This window comes from Bidens hawaiensis, unplaced genomic scaffold, assembly GCF_021521415.1.
Source record: "Bidens hawaiensis isolate Kalapana, Puna unplaced genomic scaffold, B.hawaiensis_p1.1 tig00001511_1, whole genome shotgun sequence".
Lineage (NCBI taxonomy): Eukaryota > Viridiplantae > Streptophyta > Magnoliopsida > Asterales > Asteraceae > Bidens > Bidens hawaiensis.
Window position 1 is genome coordinate 3,666,816 of NW_027491085.1, and position 26,730 is coordinate 3,693,545.

At 35.3% G+C, this 26,730-nt stretch overlaps 1 protein-coding gene and 2 pseudogenes across 4 annotated transcripts; all 3 read right to left on the bottom strand.

Moving 5' to 3' along the window:
- Window positions 1-1,582: 1,582 nt before the first annotated feature.
- Window positions 1,583-20,364, bottom strand: LOC143583442 (TMV resistance protein N-like; annotated as a pseudogene). Its single transcript, XR_013144170.1, has 6 exons — window positions 19,848-20,364; window positions 18,532-19,651; window positions 18,164-18,448; window positions 16,971-18,084; window positions 16,691-16,875; window positions 1,583-1,691 (listed from the first exon to the last, which is right to left on the bottom strand). The product of XR_013144170.1 is annotated as a TMV resistance protein N-like (transcript).
- LOC143583452 (disease resistance protein Roq1-like) lies at window positions 1,605-7,892 on the bottom strand (annotated as a pseudogene). The gene is made up of 8 exons (XR_013144172.1): window positions 7,698-7,892; window positions 5,809-6,354; window positions 4,520-5,671; window positions 3,308-3,601; window positions 2,942-3,228; window positions 2,433-2,812; window positions 1,982-2,292; window positions 1,605-1,886 (listed from the first exon to the last, which is right to left on the bottom strand). The product of XR_013144172.1 is annotated as a disease resistance protein Roq1-like (transcript).
- LOC143581231 (uncharacterized) lies at window positions 10,485-12,047 on the bottom strand. Of its 2 annotated transcripts, XM_077064067.1 has the most exons (5): window positions 11,984-12,047; window positions 11,409-11,537; window positions 11,192-11,302; window positions 10,908-11,097; window positions 10,485-10,797 (listed from the first exon to the last, which is right to left on the bottom strand). In XM_077064067.1, exons 1-4 carry the CDS (start codon window positions 11,996-11,998, stop codon window positions 10,909-10,911), a joined length of 444 nt encoding a protein of 147 aa, XP_076920182.1. In that variant the 5' UTR covers window positions 11,999-12,047; the 3' UTR covers window positions 10,485-10,797; window position 10,908. The 2 variants fall into 2 exon arrangements, with proteins under 2 accessions (XP_076920182.1, XP_076920175.1); XM_077064060.1 differs by having other exon boundaries at window positions 10,485-11,097.
- Window positions 20,365-26,730: the final 6,366 nt, after the last annotated feature.

Genomic DNA, 26,730 nt, shown 5'->3' on the forward strand with positions numbered 1-26,730 from the left:
GTTCAAGACTACGTACTTCTAAGTGGTTTTGTTATTTTTAATTCACAATTGTCATGAAAGAGCCACAATATCTCTTTTTGATTTAAGGCTCCAAAATCGTTGAGCCGGCCTGCTCATACATGCGTTTAAGGGTTTTGACCTTCACAATCGAGGCCGCTAAACCATGCATATATTTAAAGTTTTGACCTTTACAAATGAAATTAACGAATCTTGCTAGTGAGGTGATCCGTTTTGAGAGAAAACTAAGAGCTGGGTATGACACTAAGGCATGCCACCATTTTCAACTTAAAAAGCTTTTTAAGAGACAGCTTAAGATTCTTTTTTAACCCTGTAAGGCTTTTTTTCGTAGGAATTAATTTTTTTTAGATATGATTCTAATTGTATAAATCTCCACAGCTATGTTGTTAAAAAATGTTGATGGTAAATATGCAATATGTGTCTCACTTTGTAACTCGAAAAGTATAGGCTTGGCCTTTAAAGTCTAACCCAGAAGCCAAAAGGAAATGTAAAAAGTTGCATCCAACATCCATATGCGGTTCATGTGTCATGATTGACTTAGACTCTTTGAAGGTCAAACACATAATAATATTCAAATGTTTTGGCAAACGGAGTTGAAAATGTACATACACTCTTAACTTAAGACTCTTTTCAAACATACATCAACAGGCAGGCTTATCTCTTCCTCTTTAATCATGCTTAAGACACTCTCAAGATCTTTTCTCGGATCATTAGCTTCCGTACGCAGAGACCTTATTTCCATCTACTTCTACTCATTGATTGTTTCACCAAGCATCATATCAGTCAACGCCTGAATCTGAAGCAAAATATTGCAGATTACTCATTATGAATAGACTTCAAAACTTCAACAATCTAATCCAGTATTATTTACATCAATTTATTAACAAAAATAGCCAGAAACTACTAGTGAATCTTTGATGTTTTATTTTATTATTGTCAATGAACATATCACATATTATATTCATCATGAATAGACTTCTAACTACCGAGTGAGTGACTAGGTGATGTTTTAGGTTTTAGTTATATCAGATCTGAGCTTACAACTGAAGTTACTAAAACTCAACCGCAGAATTTGAATATTACGAGGAATATTCTAACCGCAACTGAACAAATTATTCATCATGAATAGACTTCAAACCTTCATCAATCATTCAATCAGGAACTACGAGTGAATAGTTGATGTTTTAAGTTACTGTTATTGTTCTTGAACACATTAGATCTAAGTTACTAAATGTCTACAGCAGTGTCAACTCAAAATCAAACTGAAAGTAAGCTAGGTCATATTTACACATATACAAAGTAATGTAAAATTACACTGTCATGAATGCAATCTGACATTTACATCAAATTATTCGCAAAATCAAACAAAAATAGCCGGAAACTACTATTGAATAGTTGATGAACATATTGGATCTGGCTACTAAAAGTCTACAAGCAACAGATACTGAATAAGTCAAAATGTAACTAACAGTCATATATACAAAGTAACGTAAAATTGCACTCTTATCCTTTCAGTCTACTGAACTGAAAGCAATATACCGGTCCTTTGAATCGTCGACGAGCATCGCAAATATTAGGCAGTTGAAAATCACAAATTGTAAGAAATAATAATCACATTGTTGAACTTACAATCGCAGACACAATTTTTATTAAATGCTGCCAATCAAATTGGGCTGGCTAACTGTATATGTATCCAGACCCATACAAAACCGAGTTCTTTTCTTCAAACCGGTTCTTTTGCCAAACCGATTTCAATATTGAAAAGACTCTTTCAGTATGCCCCTCCAGCTTTCAATTGTGCCAGCTTTAGTCCTTCACAAAGTATAACTTCCCATTCACCCTCAGCATTCATTATTCAACCTTTTCACCTACAAAGACGTAAGCATATAATTCAACTACATAACCCACTAGAAAAACAAATATTACTCAATAAGATTGAAACATTATATATTTCAACAAAAACCTGTGTCGCATGTTGTTGCTTCATTATTGAGCATTATTCTTTTAGGAGGATGTGATATTTGTTGTGGTTCTTCATATAGAAGTGCCTCTGGATCAATCCTTTTTTCATATCAAGTGAATCTAAGACCTTTTTTTTAATAATGATATGGGGAAGATGACTTATCGAAGTACCCTCTAGAATTAAATGTCGCAAAGATTCTAAATCCCCTAAGTTCTCGGGCAGTTTCTTGAGTTCATGACATCTAGCAAGGTTAAGCACTTTGAGATGCTTTAAGTTACAAATGCTGGATGGAATATCTCTTATCGGAGTACCTAGTAGATTTAAAAGTTCCAAACATTCTAGATCTCCTAGGTTCTCGGGTAGTTTTTTGAGTTCAGAACATCTACAAATGTGAAGCTCTTTGAGAAGTTTTAAGTTACAAATGCTGGATGGAACTCTCTTATCGTATTACCATCGAGTACTAATTCTTCCAAATATTCTAGATCTCCTAGGTTCTCCGGTAGTTTCTTGAGTTCAAAACATCCATAAATGACAAGCACTTGGAGATGCTTTAGCTTAAATATGCTGGATGGAAAATCTCTTATCTTGATGCAGCCTAGACTTAGTGTATTCAATGATTCTATTTGGCCAAAATTCTCGGGTAACTTGCCCACTTCACAACCATCTAGAAAGAGATTTTTAAGATGTTTTAACTTACAAATGCCGTCCGGGAGTTGTTCAACTTTTGAATATCTCAAATCTAGCATTTCTAAACATTCTATCTGGCCAATGTTATCAGGCAATTCCTCTATGCCACTGCTTCCAAGGTTAAAATCTTTTAAATGTTGTAAACTACAAATACTTCCAGAAAGACTCTTGAGTCTATAACAACAAGAGAGATCTAAATAAACAAGCTTATGAAGATTTCTAATTGATGAAGGTAGGTAATCTAAATGGTTTCCCTTAAAAATAAGTTTTTGCAAGCTACTGTCGGAATGGCTAGGGATTATATCTGGGAACCCCTTTAGCCCACCTAGATTAAGAACCTCAAGTGATTCCAACTCCTTGATAAATAAAAAGGATTTCAACCTTGTACACCAACTGAGGTCTAGGTACACAAGCCTTTTTAAACATCTGACGGGCACATGAAGTTCTATCAAATCACTACAACTTTTAAGATCTAACCTCACAAGATCTGGAGCCAATCCAAGGTCAAGGGCCCTTAACTTTGAATGGCAGAGTTCAATGACTTTGAGCTTCTTCATAATCTATTGTCAAACCATAAAGAAGGTAATATAGTAATGAGTTGTAGATAAATCAAACAAACTTACCAATCAATCATCTTACCTTTCCCCCCATCCAAAGGTGTTCGATTCTGCTACCATGCATTCTTAGCGTAACAAGATTATTTGCTCGAAAGGTTATGGGTAAACACCAATGAGGGTAACGGTCCCACCTCAAGTATCGTAATGCATCTGGTAAGTATTGATTAACTTCATCAATCTTCACATGGTCATCACAATTCCTAGAAAGATATCTATCATCTATGACAAGCCATCTAAGTTTCTTCATGTTTCCAAGACCTTTCAAAACGATTTGAGGGGTGAGCTTATGAATTATACATCTTGTTGCCTCAATATCCTGTAATTCAAGAATTGGTCATGTTAAGTAAAGATAATTGCGTTTGTTTAAATCATTATGTTAGAAGTAATGCTCAGGGTCTGTTTGGTATGAAGTAATGGAATGAATGAAGAAATGAAATGAACGTGGTAATGGAATGGGCAAGGAATGAAATTGATTATTACCATTCCGTTGTCATGTTTGGTTACCATGTAAGAATGAAATGATTCTTCACTTTTATTATTATTATTATTATTATTATTATTATTATTATTATTATTATTATTATTATTATTGTTGTTGTTATTCACTAATGATAATAATTATTTTCATTAGTGAATATTATTATTAGTAAATAATACTAATAAACATACTCGTAAAAACGTTGAATAAAAATAATAATAATTAATAATATGAATAATTCATAATAACTAGTTTTTAAGACCCACGCCTTACAACGAGATTATTTAACCAAATAAACATACTTGTAAAAACATCGAGTCACACATGTACGTTGTGAAATGTTAACTTCTCAAATTTAAATATAATAGTGATTCTAATATAATAATAGTTATATTATAATATATTAATATGCAATATAATAATAATATATTATAATAATATTGATAATATACAATAATTATAATATAAATAAATAATTATAATATAATATTGATATAATAACAATAATAGAGATTATTATTATTATTATTATTATTATTATTATTATTATTGGTTCATTCCATTCCTTGCAGGAATGAAAAAAAACACCCCCTCTTAAAGGAATGAAAATCCTATAAATGGAAGGAGTTTCATTCCTTAAGGAATAACTTATTTCATTAACACATGACAACCAAGCATGTTTTAATTCATTCCCTTGGAATGATTCATTCCATTCCACCTTTTATTCCATCATACCAAACACTACCTCATTCCTACCAAGTCATTATCCAATGCATCTTCAATTTCCTCTTGAATCCACAACCGGCAATGTTTGTTGGGATTATCCGGGTACAAACGACGTACGATATTCTTGCCCATTTCTTCAATATGGTCATGCATGCTCAAGACAACATTATGAGTATCATCAAGATTTGTGGAAGAATCTTCGCTAAGAGTTATAAGAGATCTCTGCTCAAGAACTCTAAGGTCATTTCTAGCATGAAGACCACAACTTTCAAGCAATTTTACTGCTTCATTTTTCTCCCATCCCTTGAGTAACCATGCAATATCTAGAAATATTTCCTTGTAGTCATCCACGAGTCTTTCAAAGCTTAATTCCAATTTTTCAAGAGTTTCCTTCAATGGAATTGTTTTGAGTCTTGCTAATGCATCTATCCATTCAGACTTGTCTTTACCACACAAAAATGAACCCAAAACTTTGATTGTTAAGGGAAGACCAGCAGCATAACGAACAACTTGTAATGCTTGCTTTCGTACTCTTGAACTGGAATATGTTTCCCAAATGCGTGCCTGCTAAAGAGGCCAATCGCTTCCTCATACGATAACAGATTGACATCATGAATCCATTTCACTTCGTGTGCTTTCAACACTTGCTCATCTCTTGTTATAATGATAATTCGACTCCCGGACTTGAACCAACTAAGATCACCAGCTAATGCATCAAGCTGATCCTTATGATCCACATCATCTAAAACCACAAGAACCTTTCTACCACGCAACATTGATTTCATCATGTTTGTGCCATCATGGACACTACTTAGGTTGCTGCCTTGACCATTTAGCAGATCTGAAAGGATCTTTTTTTGCAATGACAATAAACCGGCCAACGACGTTTTAGAAACTTCCCTGACATTCTCAACAAAGCTTTTAGCTTCAAAGTGAATTGATATTCTATCAAAAGCGGCTTTGGCTAGTGTGGTCTTACCAGCACCTCCCATCCCCTTAATCCCTACCATGCAAACCTCGTCCGCATCGATATCTAAAGAATTCTGAAGGTCATGTATTCTGGGTTCAATGCCTACTAAATCATCATCAAGGTTCACATTAGTGGATCGCAACTCGAGTGTAATCAGCTCAACGATTAACTTGACGACTTTAGCTTCATGCTAATTACAGATGATCAATTAGCTTGTTCAAGAACCCACACAAAAAGTCACTTTTTAAGTCTATAATGAACAAGACTGGAGCTTTCCTCGAAATAAGAAATAAATTAAAAAAGAAAAAAAGAAAGAAAGAATACTGCAGATAAATGATGGATGGGTTACCCGTCAGCAGTGTTCCTCAAATCCCACCCAGACAAATTGGCTGCATCTATCAGAGCTTGTTTCCATTTCCCGATCTGAATATTGGTATGTTTGGCAAGGGCTTCTCCAACAGGCCCGAGTTGTTTGCGAACTTCAGAGGGATCCACATCGTAGAAAACAGGATAAGCAATCTGCTCGTCCGACTTTTGGCACTCCATAATCTTTACAAGTTCGTTTAAGCACCATGACGAAGATGCATACTTCTTTGAGAAAACTATGATGAACAACTTTGAACCTTCTATAGATTTCAAAAGCTGGTCAGCGATGGTTTCTCCTTTTTTGAGTGTTTCGTCATCCTTGAAAGTGTGAATACCATGTTGTTGAAGAGCATCATAAAGGTGATCCACAAAGGTCTTACGAGTGTCTTCACCGCTAAAACTCAAAAACACATCATACTGGTAGCTCCTCTCCTTAATGAATGAAGTTGAGGAAGATGCCATTGGCGGTATGCTTTACGGGTTCTACAGCTTAATAATTTTTTTCTTGGCAATTGCTTTTGGAAGATGACTGCAAATTAAGAATCAATGGATCACACGTTTAACCTTCAAAAACCTCTTTAATGATAACAAATAAGTTGTTAATCACAGCTTAATGTCAATATTCAGTCACAAGCATTTGATTATAATTTATAGGCATTAATTGGGCTTAGATGTATATTAAACGTTTATGTGATATCAACATACGGAATGAAAGTGCCTACTTCAAAGTTATGAGGGGTTTATATATTCCTTCTTCAAAGACAATTACACTAAGATAATTTTGTTATATAATGGTGATGCATGTTGGTACCTAATGATATGTGCATCTGATTTAAAATGATGTCATCTACAGTTTGATAAATATATGACAATTTCAAAACACTGCATTCTCGGGTTTAAAATACAAGGAAAAGAAATGATAAGATTGGATAGAGGAAGAAAGGAAAAGAAATTATATACTTAAAAACATTCTCGAGTTAAAATAAAAGAAAAGAAAAGAAAGTGTTTATTACACTCTTGAGTTAGATCGGAAGAAAAAGATAAAAAAAAAATTTGTAACTTTATAATTATGTCCTCAACAAGGAAAATTGGTAATATGGTAATGGGATATAAACTTTCCTTCACAATCCGGCCATATTTGGCAGGAAAGTTTTGAAGGAAAAAAGGCTTAACTTTTCCTTCCATTCTCTTTCTTTTCTTTTAATGAAAAAACTCAAGAATGGAAAAAGAAAAATTTTCTAATCTTTTATTTTCCAATCCCTTAAATAAAAAACTCAAGAATGCAGAATGCAGTGTTAGACATGACATGATACAACTCATCTTATGACCAGAGCTAAAAAGTTGTGTTAAATATGTTGGTTCAGGCCCTTTATTGCAGCAGATAACACACAGCTGATGATCAACACTAATGATAGACTCTTTCTTGATTAATGGAAATACATACCGAACAAAAAAAAGAAGACGCTTGCATCTGTTCCTAACCCTAGCTGCTGAAATAAATAGGCCCATTCACACACACGTAGCATAAGCGTGTTGCAGTAGCCCATGACTAAAAAACTGAAAAACATGACCCACTACTTTGACTTACAACTAAACATAACAAAATATGTGATTAAATAAATAACTTCCTAATAACTTGACCCTTTAAACTTGAATTTCCTGCTGACCCGTATCCGACTCGGTTTGGGTTTGACCCGTCAAGATTAACCCAACAAAATATATTTGTGAGGGTCTGACTAAAGTTACCAATCGATTTAACACTAAAAGCTAACAAGATTTCGAAACTGGTGACATTTGAACCACCATAATCTAAAATTTTCTCGATTTTCAGATAAACCATCACTTCAGTTAGTTTAAAAAAAAAGAACTAACCTGAAAATAGTTGCAAGTATGCCAACTGGAGCCTTGAGTATTAACTCTGTTGATCTTAAAGAAGAAAGATGCTGATGAATGAATAATTGATCCAATCACATTCACTTTATTGCTCTTCTCTTTCTTATCATTTACAAGGAAATCAAGCACGCCTACTTTCAACGTGTCTTCTTTATGACCTTCAAATTTACATTGCCTCTTCAAAAATAATAAATATCTTTTAAGATATATTTTAGAGTAAGTCCTTTCGGTTTGACAAATAATGCGAATCTAGTCTAAAAAATTTATTTTTTTCATATGGACCCTCCACGTTTCCCAATTCTTGCCAATTACATCCATATCACTAACCCCGTTAAATTTAATCGTTAAGTCAGGGGTAGACATGTCTTTTCACCCTTTCTTTATTATAATACTTATTTCAGTGAACTGCAGTTTTCGTCCTTGTGGTTTTCCCAAATCTACGGTTTTAGTACAGTAATTTCAAATTTGCAATTTTCGTCTCTATGGTTTCATTACACTTGCAATAAAACCCAAATTCACCAATCTCGTTAAGTCTAGTCGTTAAACCCATCAGTGCAACATTCACGTGAGGGGCAGTTTTGTCCTTGTTTTTTCTTTTTTTCCCAAATACACCCCAAGCACCTCACGTGAGGGGCTTGTGAATTAGAACTGAGATTTGTTTTGGGAATAAAAGACAAAATTGGTCGTCACGTGAGGGGCATGTAGATGGGTTAACGACCGGACTTAACAGGGTTAATAAATTAGTGTTTAATTGCAAGTGAAACGAAACTATAAGGACAAAAATCGCAAATTTGATAGGGACGAAAATCGCAAACTTGAAACTATTGGACTAAAATCACAGATTTAGCAAACCATAGGGACGAAAACCGCAGTTAACTAAAATAAGTATTATAATAAATAAATAATGAAAAGAAATGTTTACCCCTGGCTTAACGATTAAATTAACGGGGTTAGTGATTTGGATGTAATTGGCAATAGTTGGGAAACGTGGAGGGTCCATATAAAAAAAATAAACTTTTTGGACTAAATTCACATTATTTGTCAAACCACAAGGACGAAAGTGACACTTTACTCTATATTTTAATTTCAATGGGTATTGGTTTTTATTAATCCCGACTATCATCTTGATCGTTATCGGTCTCCACTAACGACTTGACTAATGACGATTCCACATTTTATCATATTTGTTCCCGGCGCCGATGGTCTGCGACTAATAGCATACTAACGGTGTTAGTTGTAGGTCGTCAGAAAACTCAAAATTTTCATCTCAAACATTTTTGTAACCTCATATTAGGCCTTAAGAACATTTTTCTAGTAAAATCCTCAATTATTGAAGTTACCAAAACCCTAGAACCATCGCGGAGTCGGTTATTGGTGCTCAAGTGGTGGTAGTTGGTTGATTGGTTGGTAGTGAGTCAATTGGTGGTGGTGGTGTTTAGATTGAGTTTTCTGGCATAAAACATACGTGGCTTTTCCAACAAAAAGCATTTTTCCGTCAACCTGCAACTAATGTATTTAGCATTTTGTTAAAGTCACATGTCATTGGGAACATATATGATAAACGATGGGATCGTTATGAACCAATTCATTAGTTGGAATCGACAACGACCAAGACCAAAAGATGATATTTGAGATTAAATAAAAACCAATACACCTAATTTCACTTTAATGTCATATAAGTGTTATATTTTACATCATTAAAAAAAACAATACACCAACCAAAGTGTTAACTCAAGTTAACCCATCTTGTCTTTAATAACCCATCTCGACTCAAATCCATTTTGACCCGTGAATCTAACCCATCCATCCTGCCACCTCTTAATTTGCTGAAATCTAGGGGCTCACCTAGTTGTCAATGAAAGTTGAAGGGCTGATGGGTTAATCTGAAAATCTTCTTTTCGTACAAGGTCTTGGTCAACTTTTTGGGGATGACTTCTTCAACGTGTTGGTTCATGATCACATTGGGTGGTCCCAGCCTTCTTACGACTGTTCAACACTTTACTCATTATTGAATCAACATCACATCCATACCCGTCCCGTTTCATTGTGCACTACCCGTCCGGTCCAAGTATAAAGTAGAGGGTGTATGTACATCCACAATGTGGGCTTTTTGCTTGTCTGGTTCCCACTTGGGTTGTCCGCAGACCTTCATCCGGCCGATTGTGCACTTCATCCGGTTCTTGTTAGGTCCCGATTGGCAAAACCCAAAACACAAATCTAAAAACGAATCGAACCCGAAACCGCAAATTTGGGTTTCAGTTTGTATTTAGCCCAAAACCGCACCACACACGCCCCCTAGTACTGTTATGCTTAATATGGTTGGGAAATTATTGGCAAGCCCTTTTAATTCTTTTGAACTATATACCTAAGTTCATGAGTTCTTTAGGGTAAAGTATTTTTTTAAAGGGTCTAAATTGGTAAACAAAAAATTAAATTAAAAAAAAAAGAAAAAAGAAAAAATACAATACAGTCCAGGGAAAAGAAGAGAATGAGTCCAAGGGTCAGGTTCGGTTTCATCGTTAAGGTAATGTGTGGGCGTCACGATGATGCTCAAATAGAATTGGGATTTTGTTTCAATGGTGAATTGCTAGTGAGGTGATCAGTTTTGAGAGAAAAATACGTATGACACTAAGGCATATATGTCATCATTTTCAACTTAAAATGTTTTTTATGAGGTAGATCAAGATCCTTTTTATAACTAAATTCCGACTTCAATTATATGACTCGTACAATTTTTCAAAACATTTAGTGTTTGTGAAGATATGCAAATTCTAAGTTTGACTTCAAAAGACAGAAATTGTTTGTTTATGATTCAAAGCACCAATGATTCTAGCAATGACTAAGTGAGATTACTGCAACAAACAACCCACTTACAGAACTTGATACCACTCCTATATATGTTGTTGATATCTTTACAAGCATTATCGGCATCTTAGACAAGTGGCCATTATAGCATTAGTCTGCTACGCAGGTTCAAACATCAAAACACTAGTTCACAAGGTAAAGATGATGATCTATTACTTCATGATCGTATTATTTCATGATTGCCAACGCTTATAACCGCCAACTTAACTGTTATCTGTATCAAAGATTAGAAATCTGATAATCAACACATATATACGCACTTTAGTCAATTCATACGCTACTTATTTGATAACATGTAGAAAGTGTTAAGAAAGCAATCAATACCTTAATCACCCCCAAGCATGAATTTGATTTCCAGTGCCTTAATCTTTGCTTCCATCTCATCTTCCCACTCTTTTACCCGCTCTCGCTTCTCCTGCAGTTTCCCTTTTAATTCCTCAATTATCATCTCCAGTTTCTGTCTGGCATCTCTCTTTGACTCAAGTACTTCCTCCAAAGCCACCTCTATTTCCCTCTGTGATTTAAGATCCAGTCGGCGTCATTAGTATATGTATATGTATATGACTACAAAAGATGATTTAGACATCCACATGTGGTTTAATTTTCACCTTTTTTACTCCCTCTGGAATCCGCTGCAGGATTCCTTTTAACTCCTCAATTTTGATGTCTTGTTGTGTATGTGAGTCAAGTAGTAGTTTCTCCAAAGCCTCTATTTCTCTCTGTCACTCAAAATATCATCATCATAATAATAATAAAATTTGTTGTTTTGGTAAATGGAGTTAAGACTCTTTTCAAACACATCAACAGGCGGGCGGGGAGGCTTACCTCTTTCTTTTCAACGCTGGTCAAGGCACTCTCAAAAGCTTTTCTCAGCTTATTAGCTTCCATACGCAGATACCTCTTTTGCATCTCCTTCTCGCTTTCACCAAACATCATATCAGTCAACGCCTGAATCTAAAAAATATGTAACAGATTATTCATCTGAATAACTCAATACAAACCGAAAGGTAGGCAGGTCATATTTTACAAAGTAACGTCAAATTACAGCGTCATCATCAACATAGCTTACATACATATACACAAGTGAATGAACCTTTGAATCATACAGTAACACTTATATATTGTTGAAGTTATACACAAGTTACTAAAAGTGTACAGCGGAAATTAATTGAATAACTCAATACTAACTAGCTAGGTCATATTTTACATATAAACAAGTGAAGTGAAAGCAATAAATAAATCATTGATGAGCATCGCAACAGTTGAAAATCACAAATCATAAGAAATATTACAGTAATAGCTTGCGATCTGAGCAACTATACAAAATTCGAAGCAACCTCGCAGATTGAAAATCACAAATCGTAATAAATAACAGTAATTAGGCGCATTGTTTAACTTACAATTGCAAACACCATTATTACTGATCAAAGAGCAGAGCAGAGCAGAGCAGAGCAAGGTGAAGGATGAATAATAATATGATCGATTGATTAAATGCGGTCTGTATGTAAATATTATAAATTTGGAGCACACAACTGGGCTGCCAATCATATTGGGCCGGCTAATTGTATGTAGAGGTGCACAAAAACCCATACCCGGAACCGGACCCGAAAAAAATACCCGGAACCGGTTTTTTTAATACCCGGGTATTCTATACCCGAAACCGAAACCGACCCTACCCGTAGGGTATGGATAGGGTATGCATTTTGAGGTCAATACCCGTACCCGAAACCGTACCCGATTTATACCCGTAAATACCCGGACCCGGTCATACCCTATACCCGATACCCGGTTATACCCGATACCCGAGACCAATTTTCTAATACCCAAATAATACATGAGTTTTTATAGTATATTTTTATGTTTGTTTCACAACTTTTATGTTTAACTTTTTGTAAAATGCATATTACTAGGTAAATAATTTGTAATTAAGTGGATTTATGGTTTTTGTAATATAGTTTAATTATTTTTATAAATTACAAAGCAAATTTAAATTTTAAACAAATTAAAAAATGTATAAAAAATTACAAATTCAAAACCGGGTATTAATTCCCGGTCGTACCCGGTTCCAATACCCGAACCCGATCATACCCTACCCGGGTACATAGGGTTGAGTTTTTCTCCTTAATACCCTACCCAATTTCTCTCAATACCCGATTTTCTAATACCCGATCATACCCGAAACTGGTTTATACCCGAACCCGGGTATTAGGAAAAACCCGATTTGTGCACCTCATTTGTATAGGGGTGGCAATCTTGACCCAAACCCTTTCAAATGAGTCAATTTGAGTTGTTTTAAAAGTTAAATGAGTTGGTTTGGGTAAAAGGTTTTAAATAAATTGGTCAAAATGAGTCATTTGAAATTCCATCCTTTTATTTTCGAGTCAAAATGAGTCGACAAGTTCAAAGAAATGGGTCGATGTGGGTTAATGTCTTAAGGAAATGTGAAAGGTTTCGGATCGGAACGGGTTTTCGTACAAGACAGGTTTCGGCACGAAACGGATTTCAGATCGGAACGGGTTCGGTTCAGGTTTCAAGTCAACACGAGTTTTCACCAGTGACGTGTTGGGTTTTGGTTTCTTTCTGGTCGATTCCGGATTCGTTTTTGTTCGTTTTTTCAGTTTTGTTTTTCTCCGGTTTGAATTCTTTTAGTTTCGTTTTGCTTGATTTTTTTGATTTCGATTGATGTGGTCCGGTTTTGGCTTTTTGTTTATTTGTTTCATTTTCGTCGATTCTTTCGGTTTCGGTTTGATTCTAGATGGTTTTTTTTATGGAACGAGGACAACGTAAGAAACATTTTAGTGCTTTTATTTTTTTGTTTATGATTTATATTTTGAGTTATAATTTTTTTATTATTATTTTTGAATATTTTTTTTGAGGGGTTTTGATCTTAATAAAAAACCCCTCAAAAAAAATTCTAAAAAATAATTAAAAAAATCATAACTTAAAATATAAGTAAAAAACGAAAAATCTAAAAAAACTAAAATGTTTCCGCCGCTATTCTCGTTCACATAAAAAAAAACTCAAAACCCGGTTTGACCCTAACTTATTTTGACCCAAACCAAAACAACCCTTTTTTTAATTGACTCGTTTTGATCCAAACTCATTTTGACTCATACTCGTTTTGACCCATGACTCGTTCGACCCAACCCAACCCATTTTCCACCTCTAAGTACACAAATCGGGTTTTCAGGATATGAAATTGATTTCGGGTATGATCGGGTATTGATAATACCCAAGTCGGGTTTGGGTCCAGGTATTATCTCTAAAAATCATACCCTATGCATCGGGTTCGGGTCGGGTATAAAATAAGTATTCAAAAGCCATATATTTGAATACCTTATTTTCGGGTATTGAAAATCGGGTTTTCTCGGGATTTTTTCTAAGTATTTTTCGGATATAGATTGGATTTTTAAGGGGTTACACTTTTTAGGGGTGTTTTTCGGGTATTTTTAGGGATTTTTCAAGTAATTTCGGTTATAGAGCGGGTATTTGAAAAAACTGGTTTCGGGTATGGAACGGGTTCCGGTTTTCGGGCATTACCATGTACTAATCGGGTCCTGTTCCAGGTACCGGTTTTGGTACTAAAATGCATACCATTACCGTACCCAATGGTAGGTACGGATTCGGGCATTAAAAAACTAAGTATAAAAAAACTCGGTTCCGGGATTTTTTTGGGTCTGGTTCCAGGCTCGGGTTTTTAGTGCACCTTGTACAAAACTGAGTTTTCTTTTTTGGGTTCAAACCGGCACTGGTTGGGGTCAATAAAAGTCAAAACCCGTTTTTATTAAAAGCAGTTTCCAATTGAAAAATACCAGTGCAGTTCAAAACCATTCTGGTTTCAACGGAGGCTACCAATCCGATTACAAACCGGTAGTTCAGTTCATGACTGGTTATTTTGCCAAACCGATTTACGGTTCCGGTTTTCAAACATGAATTTTTATATAAAGAATTTACAAGATTTTAACATCGGGATGAAGCAAGCATTTACATGTAATTAAAAGGATTGCCCCGTGATTGTCACATATGCACCATAGATTTACCCTATGTATTTTTGAATTAGTACCTTTGAATGTTTAAGAGACTTTATATGTGGGAAACCATAAAATGCCTTACGGACAAAACCTTATAAATAGTTTTGAATGGCTTTTCCCGACTACTTAATTAGAAGTGTTTACAATTAAATCCTATGTATTCATTTCTCGCAATTATGCGTGTTGTATATACTTTAACTATTGTTATTGTTTTCATTTACATCTAGTCGCTTGTTTACCTTTTTAACAACTTGTCACTAATGTGTGTAGACACGCTATTGTAATTTAGGAAACCCATATGAACACAATATGCAACTTTTTTACCTCCTCCTGAATCCACTGCAGATTCCCTTCAAGTAGTTTCTCCAAAGCCTTTATATCTCTCTGTTAGTCGATATCCAGTCAAACACATGATAATACTCAAATGTTTTGGCAAATGGAGCTGAAAATGTACATACACTCTTAACTTAAGACTCTTTTCATACATACATCAACAAGCAGGCTTATCTCTTCCTCTTTAATCATGCTTAAGACACTCTCAAGATCTTTTCTCGGATCATTAGCTTCCGTACTCAGAGACCTTATTTGCATCTCATTCTTCTCGTTGATTGCTTCACAAAACATCATATCAGTCAACGTCTGAATCTGAAGCAAAATATTGCAGATTATTCATCATGAATAGACTTCAAAACTTCAACAATCTAATCCAGTATTATTTACATCAATTTATTAACAAAATAACCAGAAACTACCAGTGGATCTTTGATATCACATATTACATTCATCATGAATAGACTTCAAACTACCGAGTGACTCGGTGATGTTTTAGGTTTTAGTTATATCAGATCTGAGCTTACAACCGAGGTCATTAAAACTCAACCGCATAATTTAAATATTATGAGGTATATTCTAACTGAAACTGAACAAAAACTTTTCATCGTGAATATACTTCAAACCTTCATCAATCATTCAATCTAATCCAGTATGTATTATTTACATCAAATTATTAACAAAATTAAACAAAAACAACCAGAAACTACGAGTGAATAGTTGATGTTTTAAGTTACTGTTATTGTTGATGAACACACTAGATCTAAGCTACTAAAAGTCTACAGCAGTGTCAACTCAAAATCAAACTGAAAGTAAGCTAAGTCATATATACATATATAGTATATACAAAGTAACGTAAAATTACAATGTCATGAATCCAATCTGGCATTTACATCAAATTATTAACTATATAAAAAAAATAGCCGGAAACTACTATTGAATCGTTGATGAACATATTGGATCTGAGCTACTAAAAGTCTACAGGCAGCACATACTTAATAAGTCAAAATGTAACTAAAAGTAAAACCTAGCTAGATCATCCTATTGTACAGTCACATACACAAAGTAACGTTAAATTATACTCTCATCATGAACGTAGCATTGCAAATATACACAAGTGAACAGAAGGTAATTAACCTTTGAATCGTCAACGAGCATTGCAAATATTACGCAGTTGAAAATCACAAATCGTAAGAAATAATAATCGCATTTTTGATTAAATGTTGCCAATCATATTGGGCTGGCTAACGGTTGATGAAGGCCCAAGCATTGACGAACAGGCCATGTTATATTTGGAGGCCCATGATCGTGTCTCCAAAGGTGGCCCACGAAAACGGGCATAACTTGGCCCACGAAGCTCCGTTTCAGGCCTATTACCAGTCAAATCGAAGCTTGAGACGAGGAGCCCATTGTGGCAAACAGCCTCGGCGGTTTGGCCCCTGTCCGAAGCCCAAAAACGCCTCCTAAATAAAGTTTTGGGTCTTTTTATCTTTTTTCAGCACTTTTTATCTTTTTGTTTTTGGGTTTGTGTTTGGCCCATGACCCATTTTAGGCCCATTTCGTATTTGGAAGTCTTTTTATATGCTTGTAATGTAATTTCAAAAGTTAGACTTGAATTTTATAATAATTAATTTTTCTCTTCATTTTCCCTGACCTTTGGGTGGGATTTTAAGGGTTGGAAGTTCATCACGGTATTCGATTGAATCAACGTGATTCGATTCTGTTTGGTTTTACCGCTGCATCAACGGTATATGTATCTAGACCCGTACAAAAGCGAGTTCTTTTTTTCAAACCGGTTATTTTGCCAAACCGATTTCAATACTGAAAAGACTCTTTCAGTATGCCCCTTCAGCTTTCAATTGTGCCAGCTTTAGTCCTTCACAAAGTAAAACTTCCATTCACACTCAGCATTCATTATTCAACCTTTTCACCTACAAAGACGTAAGCATATATTTCAACTACATAACCCACTAGAAAAACAAATGTTATTCAATAAGATTGAAACATTATATATTACAACAAAAACCTGTGTCGTGTGTTGTTGCTTCATTATTGAGCTTTATTCTTTTAGGAGGATGTGACATTTGTTGTTGTTCTTCAGATAGAAGTGCATCTGGATCAATCCTTTTTTCATATCCAGTGATTCTAAGACCTTTCAACAAAGAAATGCTATGGGGAAGATGACTTATCGAAGTACCCTCTAGATTTAAATGTTGCAAAGATTCTAAATCTCCAAGATTCCCGGGTAGTTTCTGGAGTTCGGAACATTCAGAAAGGTTAAGCTCTTTGAGATGCTTTAAGTTACAAATGCTGGATGGAATATCTTTTATCGGAGTACGCGCTAGATATAAACTTTCCAAACATTCTATATCTCCTAGGTTCTCGGGTAGTTTCTTGAGTTCAGAACATCCAGAAATGGCAAGCACTTTGAGACGCTTTAACTTAAAAATGCTGGATGGCAAATCTCTTAACTTGATGTATCTTAGAGATAGTACATTCAATGATTCTATTTGGCCAAATTCCTCGGGTAACTTACCCACTTCACAACCATCTAGAAAGAGATTTTTAAGATGTTTTAACTTACAAATGCTGTCCGGGAGTTCTTTAACTTTTGAATGTCTTAAATCTAGCCTTTCTAAACATTCTATTTGGCCAATGTTCTTAGGCAATTCCTCTATGCCACTGCTTCGAAGGTCAAGATCTTTTAAATGTTGTAAACTACAAATGCTTCCAGGAAGACTCTTGAGTTCTTTGCAATCCTTGAGATCTAAATAAACAAGCTTATGAAGATTTCCAATTGATGAAGGTAGATAATCTATATTATTTCCCCCAAATTGAAGCTGCTGCAAACTACAGTCGGATTGGCTAGGGATTATATCCGGGAACTCCTTTAGCATTAACCCACCTAGATTAAGAACCTCAAGTGAATCTAACTTCTTGATAAATGAAAAAGATTTCAACCTCGTACAATAGCTGAGGTCTAGGTACACAAGCCTTTTTAAACATCCAACAGGCACATGAAGTTCTACCAAATCATTACAACTTTCAAGACCTAACATCACAAGATTTGGAGTCAATCCAAGGTCAAGGGTCCTCAACTTTGAAAAGGGGAGTTCAATGAATTTTAGCTTCTTCATAACCTATTATCACATCAAAAACAAGGTAATATAGTAACAGGCTATAAATAAATCAAACAAAATTACCAATCAATCATCTTACCTTTCCTCCTACCCAAAGGTGCTCGATTCTACTACTATGCATTCTTAGCGTAACAAGATTATTTGCTCGAAAGGTTTTGGGTAAACACCGATGTGGGTAAGCTTTCCAGCTCAAGTATTGTAATGCATCCGGTAAGTATTGGTTAACTTCATCAATCTTCACATGGTCATCACAGTTCCTAGCAATATATATGATAAGCCATCTAAGTTTCTTCATGTTTCCAAGACCTTTCAAAACGATCTGAGGGGTGAGCTTATAAATTATACATCTTGTTGCCTCAATATCCTGTAATTGAAGAATTAGTCATGTTAAGTAAAGATAATTGCGTTTGTTTAAATCATTATGTCAGAAGTAATGCTCATTCTTACCAAGTCATTATCCAACACATCTTCAATTTCCTCACGTATCCACAATCGGCTATGTTTGTTGGGATTATCCGGGTGCAAACGGCGTACGATATTCTTGCCCATTTCTTCAATATGGTCATGCATGCTCAAGAGAATATAAGGAGTACTGCTAGAAATATCCCTAAGAGTTATAAGACATCTCTGCTCAAGAACTCTTAGACCATTTTTAGCATGAAATCCACAGCTTTCAAGTAATTTTACTGCTTCGTTTTTCTCCCATCCCTTGAGTAAGCATGCAACATCTAGGAATATTTCCTTGTAATCATCCTCGAGGCTTTCAAAGCTTAATTCCAATTTTTCAAGAGTTTCCTTCAATGGAATTGTCTTGAGTCTTGCTAATGCATCTATCCATTCAGGCTTGTCTTTACCACACAAGAATGAACCCAAAACTTTGATTGTTAAGGGAAGACCAGCAGCATAACGAACAACTTGTAATGCTTGCTTTTCGTACTCTTGAACTGGAATATGTTTCCCAAATGCGTGCCTGCTAAAGAGGCCAATCGCTTCCTCATTCGATAACAGATTGACATCATGAATCCATTTCACTTTGTGTGCTTTCAACACTTGCTCATCTCTTGTTGTAATGATAATTCGACTCCCCGACTTAAACCAACTAAGATCATCAGCTAATGCATCAAGCTGATCTTTATGATCCACATCATCTAAAACCAAAAGAACCTTTCTACCACGAAGCTTTGTTTTCATCATGTTTGTCCCATCATGGACACTACTTAGGTTGCTGCCTTGACCATCTAGCAAATCTGAAAGGATCTTTTTTTGCAATGACAATAAACCAGCCAACGACGTTTTAGAAACTTCCCTAACATTCTCAACAAAGCTTTTAGCTTCAAAGTGAATTGATATTCTATCAAAAGCGGCTTTGGCTAGTGTAGTCTTACCAGCACCTCCCATCCCCTTAATCCCTATCATGCGAACCTCGTCTGCATCGATATCTAAAGAATTCTGAAGGTTCTGTATTCTGGTTTCCATGCCTACTAAATTATCATCAAGGTTCACATTAGTGGATCGCAACTCACGTGAAATCCGCTGAACGATTAACTTGACGACTTTAGCTTCATGCCTGTAATTTACAAATCATCAATTAGCTTGCTCTAGAACCCACACAAAAAGTTACTTTTTAAGTCTATAATGAGCAAAGTTAGACATAATAACATATAGACAATTCATGTTGCTTCTTTGGACAAGACTGTTGCTTTCCGCAAAATAAGATATAAATTAAAAGAAAGAATATTGCAGAGAAATGATGGATGAGTTACCCGTCAGCAGTGTTCCTCAAATCCCACCCAGACAAGTTGGCTGCATCTGTCAGAGCTTTTTTCCATTTCCCGATCTGTATATCGGTATGTTTGGCAAGGGCTTCTCCAACAGGCCCGCGTTGTTTGCGAACTTCAGAGGGATCCACATCGTAAAAAACAGGATAAGCATTCTGCTCGTCCGACTTTTGGCACTCCATAATCTTTACAAGTTCGTTTAAGCACCAAGACGAAGATGCAACTTCTTTGAGAAAACTATGATGAACAACTTTGAACCTTCTATAGATTTCGAAAGCTGGTCACCGATGCTGCCTCCTTTTTTGAGTTTCTCGTCATCCTTGAAAGTGTGGATACCATGTCTCTGAAGAGCATCATAAAGGTGATCCACAAAGTTCTTACGAGTGTCTTCACCACTAAAACTCAAAAAAACATCATACTGATAGCTCTCCTTAATGAATGAAGCTGAAGAAGATGCCATTGGAGGTACGCTTCAGGGGTCCTATAACTTAAGCAAATGCTTTTCAAAGATGACTGCAAAGAAATGGATCGCACTGTTAATTACACTTTAGTTACCAAGGTCAATAAAGAGCCAAATGTATATAAAAAAAATAGGCCTAGATGCATATATTATTACCTTTATATATACATATATACTATAATAATTATTAATATTCTTTATTTTATTTTTTTTGTTTCTTATCTTCTTTCGTTTTTCCTTTATGATATACTGGTTTTTAGAGCTGAGGGTCTTCAATTCTTAAAAGCAACATCTCTAGTTCTCTACTCTATGAGATAGAGGTATGGTCTGCATACATGTCACCCTCTCCAGACCCTACTAATAGCAATTTATTGTAATGAGTGGGATTTTTACTGGGTATGACTGATTGATTGTCATTGTTATATTTTAAGGAACTAGCTACTAATGTGGACTTATAAGTAACTTTCTTTTAATCCAACATTCAAGAGGTGTTTATATATTCTAGGGCAGGCCATCTCAACTCACCATCCTAAAATTGGTTTCATACGGGTCGTTTTATAAAAAAAAGTGGGTTGATATGGTTGGTTGTTTCTCGTAAAACGGGTCAGAATAGGTTGGTGTTATTTTCAAACGGATCATAATGGGTTGGTGTTATTTTTTAAACGGGTCTGAATGAGTTGATATAGGACGAACAACCCGGAGTCATTACATGCGTAACCTGGTTCCGGTTCGGTTCTCGCGATTCTGAACCGTTGCACACCCCTAGGTATACGCGTGTGTGGCATCGAATGTGTAACCGATGCTGGTAAGCGAGCAAACTGACGCCATTACGCGTTTACCGCTGCATCGAATGCGTAATCGGTGCCGGCACGCATGTAACTCAGCGCCGCTACGCGAGTAACACGTCATCGGACACATTACCAGCATTAAACAAAAAGTTCTAACCCAAAACCTGTTTTGACCCAAACCTGTTCTAGCCGAAACCCATTCGACCCGACCCCAACCTGTTCTAACCCCTGTCGTCCCGAACCAAAATAACACTTTTTTATCGACTTGTTCCGACCCTCATCCGTTATGACCCGTGACCCGAACCATCCTGACCAGAACCGTGTGCGAGTCCTGATATATTCCTTGTCAAAAAGATGATTACACTAATAAGATAATTTAGTTATAACAAAATGATTATATTTTGAATTGTTAGATGCTCTTACAGTTTAACTTAATAAGTTGGTAAGTAATAAACTTCAAACCATAACTCTGATTTCAAATCTTAGACATGATACAACTCATCTTAGTTAAAGATAAAAATTGGTAAAAAAAACTAACACGATTTCGAAATTGGTAACGCTTGAACCACCATAATCTGAAACTTTCTCTATTATAGTCACTACTTAAATATATTAAAGATAAAAAATAATACTAACCTGAAAATAGTTGTTCAAAACTGCACCCAAAACAAGTACTCCAACTCGATTGATTCTAAATAAGAAATATATGTGATGAATGAATTATTGATCCAACAACCATCACTGCTTTTTATTGCTTTTCTCTTCTCTTTCCTATCATTTACCAGGAAAAGAAATCACTAACACCCATTTTCGACGTGTCTTCTTTATCAACTTTATATTTAAAATTAGTTGGGTTTAAATAACAAGTTTGATTTTATTTTAGTCTACTTTCTTAATATTGAAAACCCCTTTAATTTAATTTCAAAAACTCATTTAATTAATCTTAAAAACTCACTTAAATTTCCACTCATCTCCTACCACCACCGCCGCCCACCGCCACCACCTTGCCGAAAATGGCCACCGGAAAAACAAAATAGAAAACACTATGAAAAACACAATGAAAAAAACACAATATAAAAAAAACACTGTGAAAATAAAAACACAATTAAATAACACAATGTAAAAAAACACAATGCTAAAAACAATATGAAAAAATAGAATACAATTTTGATAAAACACAATTTGTAAAAAGCCCACGAATTTTTTTTTATTTTTATATAGCAATATGGTACTCATATAAAAAATAAAAAAAACTCGTTATTAAGGTGATATTCTTTTAAAAAAAATACCGTATAAATAAGTGGTGGGCGCATTAAATGATGGGGGAATTTGACATGTGCATTGCATGTGAAGAGAGAAAGTCAACAAATGTGTTATCTTTATTATGCTCATACTTTTGTTTTACACTTGATTTTCTCTCTAATCTAATCTCAATCATTCAAGTCTAAAATGAATGGACAAGATTATTTTATATCATTCCTACAAAAACTAATTTTCTTATTATAATTCAACCCTTTAACATCATAACCTCTTCAAAAATAATTAATATATATCTTAGATATATTTTAATGGGTCAAGTTATTCTACAAAGGAGAACAAAAATGAGAATGATGAGAAATATTTATAGCCGCACAAAAAACCTCTCAAAAAATTTATAAAATATAAATAAAAAGTCACAACTCAAAATTTAATAACAAAACGAAAAAAGCAAAAACACAAAAATGTTTCCACCGTCTTTCTCGTTTTCATAAAAAAAACACAATGGCAAGTGAAAAAAGTCGTTATTTCTTTTTTATTATCATTATGTTTTGTGTAATTCTCGTTATTGATTATGTATTTTGTTCCTTAACATTGTGTCTTTTTTTCATTATATTGTGTTATAATACTCAACATTGTGTTATATTTTTTCGGCATTGTGGTATATTTCGTTATCTATTGTATCTTTTTTTAGTTATAATTGTGTCTTTTGTTCATTTTCGTCATTGTGTCTTTGATCTCGGCATTGTTTTTCGTCAAAAATTTTTTATTTTTTGTATTTTTTTATTTTTTATTTCCTAAACGGGAATGATGGCGGAAACATTTTAGTTTTATTTTTTTTTTCGCTTTTTATTTATACTTTGAGTTCTGATTTTTTATTTTTTATTTTTTGAAATTATTTTTAAGAAGATATTTTTTATGGTCGCAAATTCTTCTCACACTCCTCATTTTTATCTCACTTTGTATTTTAACTTTAACATATTTTAATTTAATTTGTTATAAGTTATATTTTACATCGTAAATATCATGGTTGTAAAACGAGTAATCTCCGAGTAATCCCCACGTAGGCCAATTTTTTGGTGACCCATCCTCGAGTACTCTCCGATTAAGGCCGAGTACTCCCAACTTCCCAGTCGGCTACCTAGGGTCCACCTAGCGACTTTTGCAATATTGGTAGATATATACATTTAGAGCATCCAGAATGGTGGATGAGTAGATAGAAACTAAACGCGCCATATCGGCCAGTTATCACATCAGATTCCCACTTATACACTTTCAAACACCAAAATTCTGAACGATGTCATCTCATCCCATTAGAGGTTCTTTTTTTTCCAAACACAAAATATATGTTGAAGACCAAGGGTCCATTCAAATGAGAGATAAAAGCTCTCTTATATAGAGAACCTAATGACCACCATCATGAAACCCTAACTTTATTGGGTCAAACCTGGTTACGGGTTACCTCCAAAATGTTGTATATACTTTAATTAATGTTATGGTTTTTAATAGACACGCTATGAAACCCATACGAACAATAAGCAATAAAGCAAACGAAGATTATTCAGTAGCTATGTATTTGTGCAAAATGAGCAAAAATCTTCTAAACAAAAATTTAGTTATAATTCTTTTGGTAATGAATTTATTTTTTAAAATATAATAAACTTTACAAAAAACTATAAATTACTAACAAGCATTATAAATTGGTCAAAAATAACTTATATATATAAAATAAAAAGATCTTTTTTTTTCATTAAATGGGTCAATAAACCCAAACCCAATTAATATTTTTAAACATGATACCTTATTAACTATTATATAAAAAAACAAAAATGACGATCAATCAATTTCCGTTTCGATCAACCAGATGAGTACGCCCATCACCTACGCTAGTTCACCTCAAGGCTTCAAGAATCGTTTCACGGCCTCAGCACTCACATGTCGAACTTCATCCAAACAACGACGGTCGACCGGCTCTTTCTTTTTTATTTAATATAACTCTATGTTATTTTGAATGTTAACGATGTAATTTTGTTATGATGGTGATATTGCATTTTAACTATCTGACCGAATAACCGACCCGACTCATTTATGCTTAAAAACTTTGACGCTCGAAAATAATCGAACACAAAAAAAATCCCAAACTCATAGAAATAATTCCTAGCTCCGCCACTGCCAGTGTGGGTTAGGGATGAAGAAAACGGATACTAATACCGATTTGGTTCTATCGATATCAAATTGATACCAAATTTTGAGTTTCTAGTACTGATATTTCTTAAATAGTGCCTTTATCACCGATACTAATTCGAACATTTCGGTACAGTATGGGTACCAAGAATTTAAAAAAATCCATACATGTATAAGGATAAAAATCTTAATAGCTCCGATACAAAAGAAACAGTGTCCTTCCGCCACCGTCACACAAACAGCCAACAAATGTCGTCAGCTTCTTCATTATTTACTCAATTATCAATTCATCTTCAAACAGTAACGCTTCAGGACATCTGGTATGTTTGGACTATAATTGTGAATCTGTTATTCTACTTTTTCCATCTGATCACGAATGATTTTTGAATTCACGAAATGTAATGCATTTTTGTAACCTAATTGTTCAATTGGAGTTTCACTTCATGTGTACTCTTATTGTTTTCACTAGTCACTACACGCTTCAATTTCTTTTTCTAAACTCGTGAGTTGTTTTTCAAGCCATGACTCGGCTACTTTATTATTTATTAATTAAATTATATATATTTTTAATTATTTTTATATATTTTGAGAAGATACCTTAAACGAGCCTAAGCTCGGCTCGAGCTCGGTTGTGCAGTATGAAATTAATACGTAGAAGTCCAAAAGAGGCAAAGACTTATTATTACACAAGGCTCGACGAGCCTAAACAAGCTCCCACACAAGGCTTGAGCTCAGACTCGATAACTGAACGAGCTTTATTTGAGGGTCAGGCTCAACTCAAGCTCGGCTCGTTTTGAGCTATTTATCAATCTTAGCTCGAGTAGCTTGGCTCGTTTGCATCCCTAGATTCCCCCCCCCCCCACCCCACCCCATCTTACCCTCCCCAAAGCGTGCCAGTAGCTTGCTGTGAGTGTGATTTTACCGGATACATTTATTTGTTTGTTATGTGTTCCCGTGTCTGTTTTTTGCTAGTAATTGTTGTCTTGTTTTAGTGCAGACGGGTTAAAACATGGTCAACACAACGGAACATGACAGGCAAAATGCCGATACACCAAAGAAGGTTTGTAAAAGAACCATACCTTTTTTCTAATTGATTGATCAAACATTGTTTTATGATTTCTAAACAATTGTGGTACGCGAGTATGCCTATTTAGTATTTACATTTAAATTGACTATAATTGATTGACTGTTACACACTTTTATGATGATAGACCGCGTGTAATGTTGTTTCTTCAGGAGTTATTTTTTCCCGCTGAACTGACGATTAAATGTCACATAGCAATAGCGAGAGTTATCCGGGTTAGGTTGAGACCAGGCTCTGCTAGGTCGGCGTTATTTCGGGGCACATGTTTTGGGCCATGGCTAGATGTTCGAAATACATCTAACGACCCAAGTTTAGTCCATCTGATACTACAGACTCAAATGTATTGTCCGTCTGCACGTCATGATGTATTGATTTTTCATGTTGGAGGGCAGACGTTGCGATTTGGACCTCGAGAGTTTTGCCTCATCACAGGACTGCGATTCGGTTCTCATCATTGGACACAAGGAAGGGCGGATATGACATTTAGAGAAAGGGTGTTTGGTCATGTGCAGGGTAGAGTAAAGGTTTCAGATCTGCAAAACGTCTTTAATCGTTCTCTTGATCAGTTATCTGACCTTGACGCTGTACGGCTTTGTCTACTCCTGTTGGTTGAGGTTGGATTCATGGGCCACGACTCCACCTCAATGGTTGACTTGTCTTATTTACTACTAGTGGAAGACTTGAACTCATGGAACTCATATCCATGGGGTTCACACCTGTGGAAGGTTGTATACGAGCAACTACATAACGCGCTGCCAAAAACTTCTGCTCAACGCACTTTTATACCGAACATAACGCAACTTAATTATTCGCTACACGGGTTTATATGGGCCTTGAAGAGGTAGGTCCCAGCAGAGCCCAGTTGGACCCGCAAGACTCACCTTAAACAGGGACGTCTGCGCAGAGACCAACTGGATCCGCAGGACCAACCATGCTCAGAGACGTGACGTCCTTACGCGCAGTACGCAAGCTGGTCCCGCAGGAAATGCCTCCCAATGGTGAAGGACTCCGCCTGTCCCCGCAGCCTCGGATACAAGCCATTAGGGAAGGCCACCCGCGCAGCATGGCTACACGCACAAGGCACTTAGCTCTCGA

Excerpts from the sequence above, each read along its gene's own strand:
- LOC143581231 (XM_077064067.1), bottom strand. Across the intron at positions 11,303-11,408 it reads CCAGCGTTGAAAAGAAAGAG|AGAGAAATAGAGGCTTTGGA; the intron begins GTAAGCCTCCCC and ends TTTGAGTGACAG. Across the intron at positions 11,098-11,191 it reads TTCCAGAGGGAGTAAAAAAG|AGGGAAATAGAGGTGGCTTT; the intron begins GTGAAAATTAAA and ends CTTAAATCACAG.